The 14,310-nt window shown below is 45.2% G+C and overlaps 2 protein-coding genes and 1 non-coding gene across 4 annotated transcripts in view; all 3 read right to left on the bottom strand.

The window, feature by feature from the left end:
- Positions 1-14,310, bottom strand: part of LOC133915066 (protein GLUTELIN PRECURSOR ACCUMULATION 3) — an 87,947-nt gene that overhangs the window by 29,966 nt on the left and 43,671 nt on the right. The gene's annotated exons all lie outside the window — the stretch shown is intronic.
- On the bottom strand, positions 458-5,596 carry LOC133915063 (translocase of chloroplast 101, chloroplastic-like). Of its 2 annotated transcripts, none has more exons than XM_062358068.1 (2): positions 1,836-5,596; positions 458-730 (listed from the first exon to the last, which is right to left on the bottom strand). In XM_062358068.1, exon 1 carries the CDS (start codon positions 5,372-5,374, stop codon positions 1,841-1,843), a length of 3,534 nt encoding a protein of 1,177 aa, XP_062214052.1. In that variant the 5' UTR covers positions 5,375-5,596; the 3' UTR covers positions 458-730; positions 1,836-1,840. The 2 variants fall into 2 exon arrangements, with proteins under 2 accessions (XP_062214052.1, XP_062214051.1); XM_062358067.1 differs by having other exon boundaries at positions 458-787; positions 1,805-5,596.
- TRNAE-CUC (transfer RNA glutamic acid (anticodon CUC)) lies at positions 6,672-6,744 on the bottom strand. The gene has a single exon. It is a non-coding gene; the product is annotated as a tRNA-Glu (tRNA).

The following is a 14,310-nucleotide window of genomic DNA, read 5'->3' on the forward strand; positions in this document are numbered from 1 at the left end:
TCGGCTCCTCTTTTCCTGTAGACTAATGGCCTACGAATCTTATTCTAAACAAGAAATGAAAAGAAAGCCTCCCACTTGTCAGGATAAGCCAAAACAAAGTGGACCAATCCTCTTGCTAGCTTTCTCGAGCACCTTATCTTCAGATATCCACTGAGAAATTGCCAGTGTATTAGCAGAAACAAAAGACTTGACCAAGGTATGCTTTAAGTTTGGCGTGTAAATTAGGACAACTTATTGTCTGCCTTATCACAATAGCTACCAGAAACTATATTTTCTGCATTCACGCTTATCAGGTGTCTCCTATTCAAAAAGCAGAACTAGGTCAGGGCGTACAACTGATATTTTGATTCTCTATAATCATGATGCTTTTGCCGAGAAAAGCAAAAGGTATAGCCCTGTAATTTTACCCAACAGCACATCTAGATTTCTTGCGTTCATCACACCTGGCTTCATCAAAGGAAGAGAAACACACGATAGTAATTTCCTTTGATATTATGATTTATCAGTTGAGTCGCTAGTGGAGCAGCACATGAAGTTCTCCAGCTACTGCGCACCAAAGGGAGAAAAATAAATGGCAGCACAGCTACACTTATATTGATTCTTGACTGAAAGTGACAGTACAACTTCCATTCCTAGCAAGTTCCCAGAGTTTGCATCTTCCAGCAACCTCCCCTCCTTGAATCACAAGCTGAGACGAAAATGATGTGCTAGCCAACCTCTGAAAGGAGTCCTGGGAGTTCTCGATACAGCAGCACTTTGTAAGTGTATCAGAAAATTTATATGATTTCTAAAGTCAGATTAAGGAAAAGCTTTGTCTACTACTTTGAACAATGAAATATGGATAAACATAGATTCAACTGAACAAAACTGTTCTGGCGGTAGTATTGTAAAAAGTATCCCCTCCTAACCAAAATTTCAATAAAGTAACTAGCAGCAATCAATTTGTCCTTTTCCCCCCTAATGTCATGACTGGATATTTCACCAGTCCATACACATACTACCAGCTATTGCTACTATAAGCGTACTAATAACGATGTTGCTTTTACTTCTGTGGTTTTGCTTCCAAGTTTCTCTGCAGGGCTATACTCATGAAATTCACATTGCAACTGTTTACCTCGAACAAAAGATGTCAAGTTAGGCTCAAAAGAAAAAACTCTATGCGGCCTATCAACAGAAATGCAATCTGAGGAGAAAGTGGATTTGGAACAGTGGTACAAGCCATAACTAAATGGAACACTAAACCATTTGATAGTAGCCCCATACACTTGGTATCTGTTACTTTAGTAGCCATTTAGCCCGATACAGTTCCTTGGCCATTTAGCCCGATACAGTTCCTTAGCCATTTAGCCCAATTGTTCCTTACCGTTTAGCCCAACACAATTCAGTATAGCATGGAATCCCTACTTCCTATCAGTCTGGACTAAGTGGTTCCTATAAGAGAGATGTTCTATTTGTTCTTCGATCTTTGCCATCTTTATGCACATTTGTCAATATGGACGAATGTAAAGAACCAATGATAATCATGCAACTGATACCAAACAACTAGACAGTAGTACAGACAACACAATAGCCAAAGTATACATAAATCCAGGACATGAATTATAATCGCCAACATTAGCCAGGAAAACAGTCAAACACGGACATCTGCTCATTTCTATTAACCCTACACATTTGCATGAGATTTGCAGCTATTAAAAAAAAAATAAACACAAGAAAGAGGATAAATTTGCAGAACTGGAGAAGTTCAACAGTAGTAGTATAATAAACAAGTAGAAACCCAACAGATGGAACAAGAAAAGGACACAAATGTTAGGGTTCAAAATCGCCTTACTAACCAGTGCTACTCAGAATTAGGATCTGCACCAGGATGCATCCTGTTCCACAAATACATTGTCGCTGAACAGATACCTAATAGAGCAATCTTCAGCTGTTCTGAAGTGTTGGCCTTGATGCTCACCCGTCCAGTTAGTTTGTTGTTTACATCAACATGAACTGCCATGTTTGAAGTCCTTCCAACAGAGAACTGGGAATCCAAGTTTGCAGCCATGGTCCATTCTTTACGCCACCTTACTAAGGATGCACCCAAAGTTGCAAGGCCTTGACCTACAGGATAGTTTTTTTCTCGCAGGATGGCCTCCATATTCACTCCGTATGCAGTATCACCTCTCATGGACACAGCACCAGTGTTTGCTACCAGTGTTAACCTATTACCAACTGAAAGCTTGTCCTCAAACTTTGCTCCAGTTACCATGGTATTTCCCAAGAAAGTCATGGATAAACCACCAGTAGTGATGTTTTTCTTGAAGTTCTTGAGTTTAGTCTCCCCTCTGAGAGTGTAAGCAAACTGATCCATCATTGTTTGGATGTCAAAGCCTGCAAGGGTCGAACCATAATCCCCATGCTTAGCTGACATTGAGGAATCCAAATGAATGGTGAACTCTCTCTTGTCCTTGTGAGCTTGAACCCACAGAGAAGCTGGAAACTTATTGGCCACCTCGAGGTTGTATTGGAGGTTCACACCGTCGAATCCACAATCATGATCCCATCCATCAGGGTTGGTAACAGCACGCACCAGAAGGTTTGGTGTAGGCTCAAGGCACCTATAACGGTACACAGGATCATCAGAATCAAATGAAGATGGCAAACCCCAGTCCGGCATAGGAGATCTATCCGTGTCATACTCATCATCAGGACGATCATCATCAGCAGGTACATCATGATTATTTCCCTCTCTCTTCTTCATCTCCTTGAATCTTCTAAGCCGTTCCTTCAACTGTTTCTTCTGAAGAAGCTCAGTTCGGTAGTCATACTCATCAAAATACAACTTCTGTTGCTCCTTGGAGAGCTTTGCAATTTGGGATTTACTTAATGGCTTAAAGGGAGGAAGTGGATCGTAGTCTTCTTCTCCATCCCCTTGATCCTCATTCAACAACTCATCTAGATCAACATCTGACTCCACACTCTCAAGATTCTGGTCATTAGCATGCCTAGGGTGCTCTCTAGATTGCAGCAAAGATGATACAAAATAAGGAAGTGGAGGCACCTTAAGATAGCGACCAAAGAGACCTGCTGAGGCAGCACGGCGGGTTGAAAGACTGTCAATCTCAGCGACCATCTTTAGCGAGTAGCATAGGAGAAGGAGTAGACGCCTCCAAACAAGGCCATTAGGAAGCACCTTTTCACCCTCCGTGTTCCTCCGACAAAGGTGATGGTTCTCCACAAGAGCCACTGGATTCTCAATTCGAGGATCATTAGTTGCCTGCCGGATGCTTTGCTGAATTGCATGAGTTCGACGAGTCACAACCATCTCATAGTTCATTGCTGAACCACTGGGCCCTTCAGGGGGGGCTGCTGCTGAGTTAGTGAGAGTAATGATGGTTTTGGACCATATTGACAGTCCTAGCACAGTGGTAATACCTCTCAAGAGGGATAGGCTGTTTTCATCCTGTCGCAGGGTATCAATCCGATCAACATACAAAATAATGTCAGGAGGGCATCTATTCATATACCTCTTAACAGAATTGAGCACTTTCCTATTTGATTTTTCATCCATGGCTGAAGTCCCAAGCCCAGGGGTGTCGATCACACGAAACTTAACACCATCAACAACTCCACTGATCTCCTTAACGGAAGATGTTGCCGGTAGAAAAGCATTTGTTTTGGATTTATCCTCACCAAAGATGGAGTTTATTGTTGCACTCTTCCCTACTCCTGTCTTCCCAAGGACCAATACATTGCAAGAGAATTCCAAGTTCTCTATTCCCTCTGCCTCAAGCCGCAATGCCCTCTTCCAGGCATTCTCAAGCTCGGAGGAATGGTTTGCAATCCTTAAGCGCCTGAAGCCTTCAACAAGACTAAACCGATATAAAACTTGTACAGGTACCTGATGGTCAGTATCATACCCTAATCTATGAATGAGACGCAAGTACTTGATTCGTGCCATGTCCACCTTTCTGTACAACTTCTTCTCTTCATCAGTCATCTCATTCTCAGGGTCAGCAGCTACTTCTAGCACAGGAGTAGAAACCACATCTGTCCTAGGAATGCTGACCACGGTAGGAGGCAGATTTCTGGGCTCAGAGGTTTCAACTGGGAAAACCTTGGCATTACCTTGTCCAGGTGATCTATTGGCCGCCCACAGAAGTTCAGCTAAAGCTGCATAATCCAAAAACTCGATCTCCTTTCCATTCATCTCCTCCTCATCTTCATTAGAATCATCCACACCAAAGTGTGTGCCTTTGGAAGCAGGCACATTGTCCTCCAATTCTTTTTCGAGAAGTTCCCCAGCATCATCACCTCCAGAGATTGGCATGGATGCAGAATCATCAGAAGCTTCATGATCACCACCAGTTTTCTCATCTACCTTACTATGACCACCATCTGCAATAGAATATGGGCCATCAGCATTGTCACGAACTTCCACAGGCTCAAATGTGCCATCTCTAGTGTCAACATATTCAGGACTGGCATCTTCAACATTTGTAACAACCTCATGCTTGGTCGTGCTATCTTTCACGTCAGAATCATTATTGCGAAGTTCAACACCAGCATCTTCTTCCTCTGTAGCATTCGCAACAGCAGGCAATTCAGCAACATCATGATCAGACCCTCCGCCCTCCCCTTCCAAAGCATCCACAATGCGCATGTCAACACCATCTATGCCCCCAGCATCGGCCATGAAAGGCTCAGGAACCACATCACTGAGAGCCTCAGCACCAACATCCTGTCCCCCCTGCTTATCATCCTTCAACACAGGGTCATCTGAAACATTCACCAAATCACCAGATGCAGCAGCCTCGCCGTCATCCAACGCGCCAACGATGCTCGTGGAACTTTGGAACCTCCCATCCAGCGAGCCCTCGACGCCCGTACCCTTGCCATCCGCAACGACACCGTCCAATCCGCTCCTTGTGCCGGCGTTAAGCACTTCGAAGACGCTCCTGGCGCTCATGAAGCTCTCCTCTAGCGACCCCTCCACCGTGCCAGAGTTCCCGCTCTCGGACGCAGCGGCGCCCCCCGTCGGCATGTCGCCCGGGACCGGGACCAGGCTCGGGTCCTCGGCCGCCGCCGGCGGTACCTTGGCGACGCTGAAGAAGAATCCGTTGGACACCTCCTCCACGAATTCGCCGTCCTCACCGTAGCTGGTGGCGTCGTCGAAGGCCTCGCTGCCGTCTTCGTCCGTGGAGGACAGCTGCGCCGCGACGCGCGGGGCGCCGAGGACGGCGGCGCGCGCGCGCAGCGGCAGGGACGGGGCGGCGGCGGCGGGTGGCGAGGGCGAGAGGGGCGGCGAGGACGCGGCCGAGGATAGCGAGGAGGAGGTGGCCGCGTCGTCGTCGTCCAGCGAGGAGAGCCGCGCGCGCACGAGCAGCGCCATGGCGGCGGCCGACGCGGGAGGTGGTGGTGGTGGTAGGCGAAGGCGAGCAGCAGCCGCCTAGTCCGACTAAATTTGGATTCGGAAGGCGTCGGCTTTGCTGGTTTCTCTTTATAAAATTGAATCTTTTTCTGTGGGGGTTGGAGGGGAACAAGCAGCAAGGCTTGAGGAAGAGGAGGAGGATTCGGTTTGGTGGGTGAGAGCCGTGGCGGGGGAAGACGACACGCGCGCGATGGGGATTTCAGCGGTGGGCGACGTAGTTAGGGTTTGGACTTTTACTGCGTGCGGTCGGGGTTGGGTTTTGGAGCTTGGACTCTTGCTAAATTTTTATAGGTTTTTTCTCCTCTTGTTATAATTGTGGTGTTAAATTTATGAAGTTTGCATTGGTTAGGATTTCATTTCTCGTGTATTTCCTTTCTCTTGTGGTTGGATTGGAATTTGATTTCTTGGCTAGAAAGGAGTGCACGTGTCGAGGGATTTAAATGAAAATATGGAAAACGGTCAGTAAGGAATGGTATATACAACACTTTATGAATCTAAATCCTTGTTGAATTAAGTGAGTATATTGCTCATTTTTTATTTACAATAAGTTAAAGTTTGGATGAATTAAACGAGGTGTAAATTTATTATGATATTGGAGTAAGTGATTGTCGCAACTTGAGAGGGTCTGTACCGTTGGTATATTGCACATAATGTTTTAAAATAAAATTGCAACCCAAAATCATGAGCTTATAATAACTTAGGTAAATTTTACAGAACTACGTTGGCTTTTTCAAAACTATCTCAAAGGCATACTGTTTTACGTAACGATTTTTGAGAGACAACTCCTTTTCCACCGAGCTTCACAAAACTGTAGTTATAAAAATCGTCATCGTAGCTAAAAATACCTTTCCATTTGTTAGCCTAGCAAAAGAGGAGACATATGCAAATAGAAGTGTAGTTTATTGCAATGGTACCATAGAAAAAGTGTGGTTTTTGTGAAACTTATATAAAAAAGAAGTTCTCTAGACTTAATGTTTATGGATGTGTCTTTTTGGGGCGTTTTTTTAAATTTTGCACTGTTGAAAAATACAAAATCATAGTAAAAAGCTTAAGAGAGAGACTGAGTGTGTGTGTGTAATGGATGTGGCCTCCTAACGCTCCAGCACCTTCCGTGGAAGTGAGCCGTTGACAACAACATGAACTAACATTTTTCATTCGAAGTGTTTTAGAAAAAAAAAAAGAGGCCAGAATATGAAGAACCTACCTCTTGCTTCAACTCAAATCGGCTATACAAAATGCAGATTTGTAAAAAAAAATATTCCGTTGCCGGGACTCGAACCCGGGTCTCTCGGGTGAGAGCCGAGTATCCTAACCAGCTAGACTACAACGGAGGCTGCATTAGGTATGATTTAAATTTCAACTCTCTAGACTTTCACGGTAGCTGGAACCTCCATTAAGGGAACGTGTTTTTTGTTTGCGAGAATTTAAGAAAATAGTTTGGCAGAAAACATAAGGTGCATAGACAAATAACTTGATTATCAACAGACCAACTGGCCAGGTATGATACTCACCTACACCTGAATTCAATACTTGGATGTGAACACAAAGCTTGCAAGTTCCTTCAAGAGCTAGCTAGAGTGATACTGATACTCATACGTAGCTGCCACTCAGGCTGTTATTTATGCAAGAGCGAACTGACCATTTTGCACACAAATTAATAGAAACTGTGCTGAACAGCATCCAAGCGATAGCTCGGTTGGTAACGACGGTACGAGCACCCGAGCTAGCTCGCATTCTCGTGCAAGCGCGGGTATTCACGAGATTTTTCCGATTTATACGGTCACGCACAGAGTATGGGGGCAATGTTTTATGGTGAAGTCGAGTCCGGCGAGGGTTCGATCTCTCACTCCGTACCTAACCTTTGGATTTCTAATGAAGATCGTGCAAATGAGATTGAAATGTAAAAAAAAAAATATTGTGCCAAACAGATCAACTAATTAGCTCCGTAGTAACTAATTATCCATTCCTTTTCTGTATATATGACGTAATGTAGCATGTATCGTGACTCATAACTCATGTTTTAGAATTAGATTATCTCCAAACATATTCTCTTCATTTCGTTTCTTTTTTATTCTATTCCCTGTTCTTATTTCCTTTATTTTCTCTCATCTTCAACAGCTTCACTTCGTACGGAATCGCGAAAGGAAAGGAGAGAGAATCTCGTTCTGGAGGGAATAAACTTGAGAATAACTTCGTGACGAGAACCGTAAAAAAAACCGTTAAAACGCTAAAAGGAAAAAAAAATTCCTTTATAATAAGATTTTCGTCCCTGAAAGAAAACAGTTGAGCATGTCTTAGCGATGGTACGACCTGTTGTTGGCTCGGCCACTGGAAATATCAATCCAGAAGCAGATTGGTTAGTTACAGTCCGACGTCGCTTCTGTCTGTATCAATCAAACTGACTTGCCTGTCCCTCGTAGCCGCGGAGGGCGGGTGAGGCGCAGCGGCGAGGGCGCACATCTGGGTGGCGTCACAGCTCCGGGAAGCAACAACACTACGGGTGCGGTCTCCGCCACGTGCATAGCTTCTGACTCTAGATTGATGCTCCTTTTTTTTAATCGAAAGCTAGTTGTATTAGCTTCTCTTCCTTAATCCTTTGTATTAGCTTTCTTTTTTGGTCGAGCATAGCTTCCATTTTATTTTCCAAGTTTTTCCTTTTTTCTGGTGGTGGTATGCATGCCATCTAAAATCTTGATTAAAGAAGCTATCAGATGAATCTAGAACCTAAATCTGATTATATTATCCAGCAAAGAGTATAATCCCTTTCTTTCTTGCCGATTTTGCTCCCTCTATTTTATTCTTTTTGTTTGCCCGATTCAATTGATTTTACTTGCAGCTTGTGACCTCTAGATTGGTGGTACTCTTTTTGCATGGCAAATAGTTCTATCCTTTTCCATGCAGCACGCGAGCTCTAGATCAGGGAGGAAGTAGTAGGCTACATGCATGCTATCTAATATCTTGATTAAAGCAGCAACTATCTAAAGTTCTTACAGAAGATTAGTACATGATTGTGATCCTAACTGTGAACTAGCATTGCACTTGTTTCTTACATTTTTTTTTTCCATTTGTTGCTCGGATGGATATAGAACATATTCCTGATTACATTATCCAATAAAGGGCTCGAATGTTAGGTGTCCTAGCTGTTGTTGTGGGCATTATCCAGTGGCGCCAACGTAGGCGTCATTGCTATAGAAGGTCACCAAGAAAGTATGGCCCATTGGTGGACAGAGACTTGGTGAGGCAAACAAAGCTAGATGAATTATATAATGGAAGTGATATAGATTGCATTAATCAACTTCGGATGAGGAAAGCCGTGTTCTGAAAGCTTTCATCCCGATTATGTGATGTTGGTCTACTACGAGATATAATTCATGTCTCAGTTGAAGAACAATTAGCTATGTTCGTGCACACAATTGACCACAATTTGAGAAATTGTGTGATTGGCTTATATTTCAAGAGGTATGGTGAGACTGTAAGCCGGTATTTTAGTGAGGTCTTGAGGACTCTATAACTTGCCAAGGATATGATAAATCTTAGGTCAATAGAGACCCATCCAAAGATACTCAATAGCACCAACCGATTCTACCCATATTTTGAGGTATATCGTGTAACACACATTCAAAATTTAATTTCCCATGGCTAGTTTATTGTACTAATAAAAATTCCCTGTAATATAGGGCTGCATTGGTGCAATTGATGGCACCCATATCCCTGCATTTGTCCATGAGAATATAGCTAACAGATTTAGAGGTTGTAAGTCCTATCCAACTCAAAATGTGCTTGCAGCTATGGACTTTGATTTGCGGTTTACCTATGTTCTTGCTGGATAGGAGGGCTCGGCACATGACTCCGTAGTTCTAAAGTTACCCTTAAAAGATCAAACGGAATTCCAATGCCTGAAGGTTAGCATAAAGTCCTAGTGGTTGGCTATTATACAATAAATTTTGATAAGGCAATAAGCATTCATCTTGTATGTTGTAGGCAAATATTACTTAGCTGATACTAGGTATGCAACGAGACATGGTATATTGCCACCGTATAGAGGTGTTCGGTACCATTTGAAGGAATATGGGGGTGGGAGATATCCAGAAACATCACAAGAGTTGTTCGATCATCGACATTCCTCCCTTCATACAACTGTCGAGCGAGCATTTAGGACCTTAAAAAACCGCTTTAAAATTCTTGCAAACAAGCCATATTTTCCATTTAGAACATAAGTGAAGATTGTGATAGCATGTTGTGTTTTACACAATTGGATCCTTGATAATTGTCCTAACAACATCATATATGATGAAGATCATTGGTATAACAGTTTGCCCAGGTCAGCTAGAACATCTACAGATCAACTTGCAGAGAATAGACAATGGGTGGCTATGCGGGATGATCTAGCAAATGACATGTGGAGTGAACGTTGATATTACTCGGTGCTATTTTATTGCAAGACATTTTTTGTTCTTTTGCTGTTGCACTAAATTATTTTATCCAAAATTTCTCCTTACCCTTGCTTGTTCTGGTTATTACTTCCATCATGTATCCTCTTGTAGTTCACACCATGGATACAGGAGAAAGCCAAGTGAATTGCTAGGGGCAAGGAGAAAGGTGGGGCATCAAGTTCAAGGGCGAAAGCCATAACTTGGCCTACAACTATATCTGAATTTCTTCTTGATTGGTACATTGAGAAGAAGATGGCGATGCATCCCAAGGCTAGTTTCAAGAAGTTGCATCATACTACATGTACAACAACAGTAAATTCTCAATTCTCAATATGGCACTACTTATAGTGTTGCTCAAGTTCATCGCCACTGGAGACGTCATAGGGATACTTGGGGTCTTGTGGCTAAGCATGTCAATGACAGTGGTAATGGGTGAGATGACAGTAAAAAAATGATAACTCTGTCTGAATCTACTTTAAAAAGGCTATCGGTAATTATCTTTTCCTGTAATGGTCGTGATATCTGCATTTGTTGCTAATGATCCTTATGAAGTTTTTCCATGTAGCCAAATGATCACAGAGTTCTCACTAAATCAATTCAGTTCTTTGACAAGTTGCAAGAATTATTTAGTGGTTCCACATGTGATGGTTCATTCATGCAAGATTCTTGCACAATAACTGAATCAGACAATGATGATACTGACAAAATGGACATAATGAATGATATGTCTGGCTATGCTGACACAGATGTTCTAGAAGGTGAAGACTCGGATAAAATAGAGTATGATAGTGATGAATGTCAGGAGATGGCTGCCTTCGCTGTAGCTGCTAGCCAAGTTTCTTCATCTAGTATCCAGTCAATGAAACCTAACAAGAAATGTTTCAAAAGGGATGGCAAGTCAAAGACACTACCTACTGCAGCACAGATGTATAAGGCTAACAAGTTGAAGTCAAAATCATCTTCTTCATCGCATGATAACAACGATATGGATGTGGTGCTTACCAATACTTTGGTGGGAATCCAAAAGACCATTGAAAAACTAGTGCAGGCTGCACCTCCACAAGAGCCTAATGGTCCTCTAAGGGACATGCTCAAGAAGATTGTATTACCACCAAATGATATGATGGCAGTGGAAATGCACCTTTGCAAGCCAGAGTTTCAAGTTTATCACAAGGGTTAATACTCTTATTTAGTCTACAATATCTGAACTAATTTTGTACCACCATTTGAATACTCTCTTTTGTTATTCCTCATACTTGTGAAATGCTTCAAGTATTAGCCAAATACTTATTGCATCTGAAAAGTTTCATCTAGAGGTAATCTCACCACGCCTCTAACCAATGGTGAGTGCAGTGCAACCCTATGCAACTCATGAACCAAACACTGCATGTAGCTTCTATCAACTCAGGCACCGATCTAGGGCTTCAATCAAACAATGGCATGGATTTGAGGTCTGCCTGACCAGGTAATTTTGCAAGCAATGACAGGCAGCTCAAGTATCCAGGCAACTGGTCCAGGGTTCGAACCAAAGAGCCCCAAGAATCTGACATTACGTCGGCCTCCAGTCTCACCGCCGCCATGGCCTCCCTCCTCTCGGCTGTTGCTGCGGCGTCCGTGTCGTGCCGCGCATTGCTGCTGCTGACTGGGAGACCAACTTGACTGTTTATTACAGTCCGAAGTCGCTTAACGGTTGTTACAATCCGAAGTCGCTGTCGCCACGCTTAAGAGCAATCCGCATGAAGTCCTCCGTGGATAAAAGGGGAGGCAGGGCAGTGCAGTGTCGTCTCCTTCCATCCAAAACGATCATCTTTCCAAAGATCTCGATCCAGTCGATCGACTCACTCGACTCGAGTCGACAACTCCATCGATCCAGATGGACTACCTCTTCTCCCCTTCCGCCGAAAGCCTCATCAACCGCTACCTCCGCCCCAAGATCGCCGGTGAGCCCCACGACGCCTCAAGCTTCATGCACGACGTCGACGTCTACACCAACCACCCCTACGAACTCGTGCGCAACTGCGCTCCCGCGCTTGGCACCAGCGACAGAGACGGCCGAATCTGGTACTTCTTCAGCCCCGTGCGCTACGTTAGTGGCAAGAACGTGTCCGGGCACCGCGACGGGTCCCGAAACCAGTCAAGAACCGTCGGCGCCAACGGCAAGCTAGGAACCTGGCACTCTGAGGGAAAAAAGAAGACGATGAAAGTGTTGGGATCGAAGTCCCAAACAAGACGGGCCTTCGGAAGTGGAGGTATCGAAGGTCCCTTAGAGTGACACATACTGGAAGTGGAACAGTTTTTAATTACCTCTTACGGTTACACTGTGGCTCTATTTATAACCCGTACCTGGTGATCACGGGTCCCGTTTACATATCTTACCCCTTAACCTACTATATTCCTGGAATATCTGGGGGTAATATGGTACAAATGAGCATGATCCCATAATTACAACAGTACCCAGGACAACCATAGTCGGGCCTACTGTCGAGCTGGCCATCCATTTGAAGGGTGTCGAAGCCCTCTTCGCCTGACCGCATGATGAGCAGCCTTCACCCCCCGGCGAAGACCAGGTCGTGCCTTCGCTCGTTCTAAAAGATGCAGGATGTGAACCGAGGCTTCGCTCGACAGTCGAAGTCGATTAGCCTCTGTCTTCGCCGATTCGGGGACCTGAAGGTGCGTGGACGCCCGCACCCTTCAACCAACTTCGCTCCCTAATCTCCGCGATTGACAGACGAACTCCTGCAATCAGCACGATAGCTATCACGTAGCATCTCCAGTAAACTTCGCGGTTCCCTTCTAGTCAGAGGTGGTGGGAGATGATCCCCAACAGAAAGGAAGCGCCGCCGACGGGTACGTAGAGAACTTCTCATACCACGAGAGGACAGCGTCAGTGTTTGTCAAGCCGGGCTGGCTGATGGTCGAGTACGGCATCTTAGAAGAAGACGGTGGCTGCAACATCGTCCTATGCAAGGTGTACAAATCGCCTCGGGGGCCTGGCTCGGACGTACCGTTTCCCCGCACATCAGCGTCGTCGGGCCGCAAGAGGAAGGCGGATGTCGTCGAACACCTCGAGGCTCCACGCACACCCAGCTTCTGGCCGCGACAGCGAACGCACGGGGACGACGACGACGACGACTGCATGCTATTCGCGGATAGCCTGGAACGCGACCTATCAGACAATCGTGTGGCGCCAGCGTACCAAGAGTCAGAGCACAAGTCTGGAGGCGAGCCTGCGGCGCCAGCGTATCAAGAGACAGAGCACATGTCCGGAGGCTGCGAGCCCGCGGCGTCGGCGATCCAGGAGACAGAGCACGTGTCGGGAGGTGAGGCGCAGCTCGCACCAGGTGCGGGCGACTTGAGCGGGCTGCCGTGGTTGCGGTAGTTTATGGAGACTGACGACGACGAGGTGGTCGTCCAACTCCCCCACGACTTCAGCTACGAACGATATCTGCTGGGAGACGATCAGCCGGGTGCCGTGCTGCCATGCGCTGCTCAGCCGGAGGACGCCGCCGTCACGTGCGCCCAGACGTCACAACATGGTCCCCCAGCAGAGGAGGACGTGATCAAGTTCAGCCTTGACGAGTTGATGGGTTCAGCGGCTTGCCAAAACCACTCAATGACGACGACGGCGACGTGATGTTGTGCGGTTGGGCATGTCCACCTACGAACGACGACAAGATCAAGTTCATGGATGCTGGGGTAACCGTTGAGGAGCTGCTCGCTTCTTCCACGCCCGGCGAGTGCAGCGCCTTGCCAAGTCCACTCACTGCTGACGATGACGATGACGTGACGGTGTGCGGTCTGGCGTGTCCGCCGATGGATCGTGCCTACGTCAAGTAGCTGTTCTCGGCGCCCCCTGAGCGGTTTGATCCTTCCTGCGTGGAGGAGCTGCTCTCGGATCTCTAGATAGACATGCAGCTTTTGATGCACAGAGATTAGCTTAGGTTTAGCCCAAGGCAGCAAGTTGTACAAATCGACTACTGTTTCGGACAGTTTGCTAATTGTATTTATTCGTTGATTCTTGTAACTCATTGTCGTGGGAATGTATGATCCAATAAAGCAGGCATTATTGTTGTTTTACCAATTGTCTCAGTTGTTGTTAATTATTTGCTTTCTTGCAAATGATCTGATTACGCTATGATTCTCTTCGCAAAAAACTGGACGATGGTATTCAGGAACCTGCTCGCCGAAATAGCTGTTGCACGAACCAAACGAACAATATACACATATAAAGTTGTTTGTACTGAACCATGACGATTTACAGGATGGAGAAGATCTTTTAACAGTGTAAATAATTGTGTGACCAGTGAACAAACACCTTAAGCAGGTTTCCCGCCCAAAATTTGTAACTAAGTATGACGATGGAGAAGATTTGTCATGTGGGAACTATGACAAAATGTGTAGCAAACTAAGGTGAATGAACCTCAAGTACACTACACTTGATGAAAAGCTGAAAAGAAAAACACA

Source organism: Phragmites australis, chromosome 4, assembly GCF_958298935.1.
Source record: "Phragmites australis chromosome 4, lpPhrAust1.1, whole genome shotgun sequence".
NCBI classification, from domain to species: domain Eukaryota; kingdom Viridiplantae; phylum Streptophyta; class Magnoliopsida; order Poales; family Poaceae; genus Phragmites; species Phragmites australis.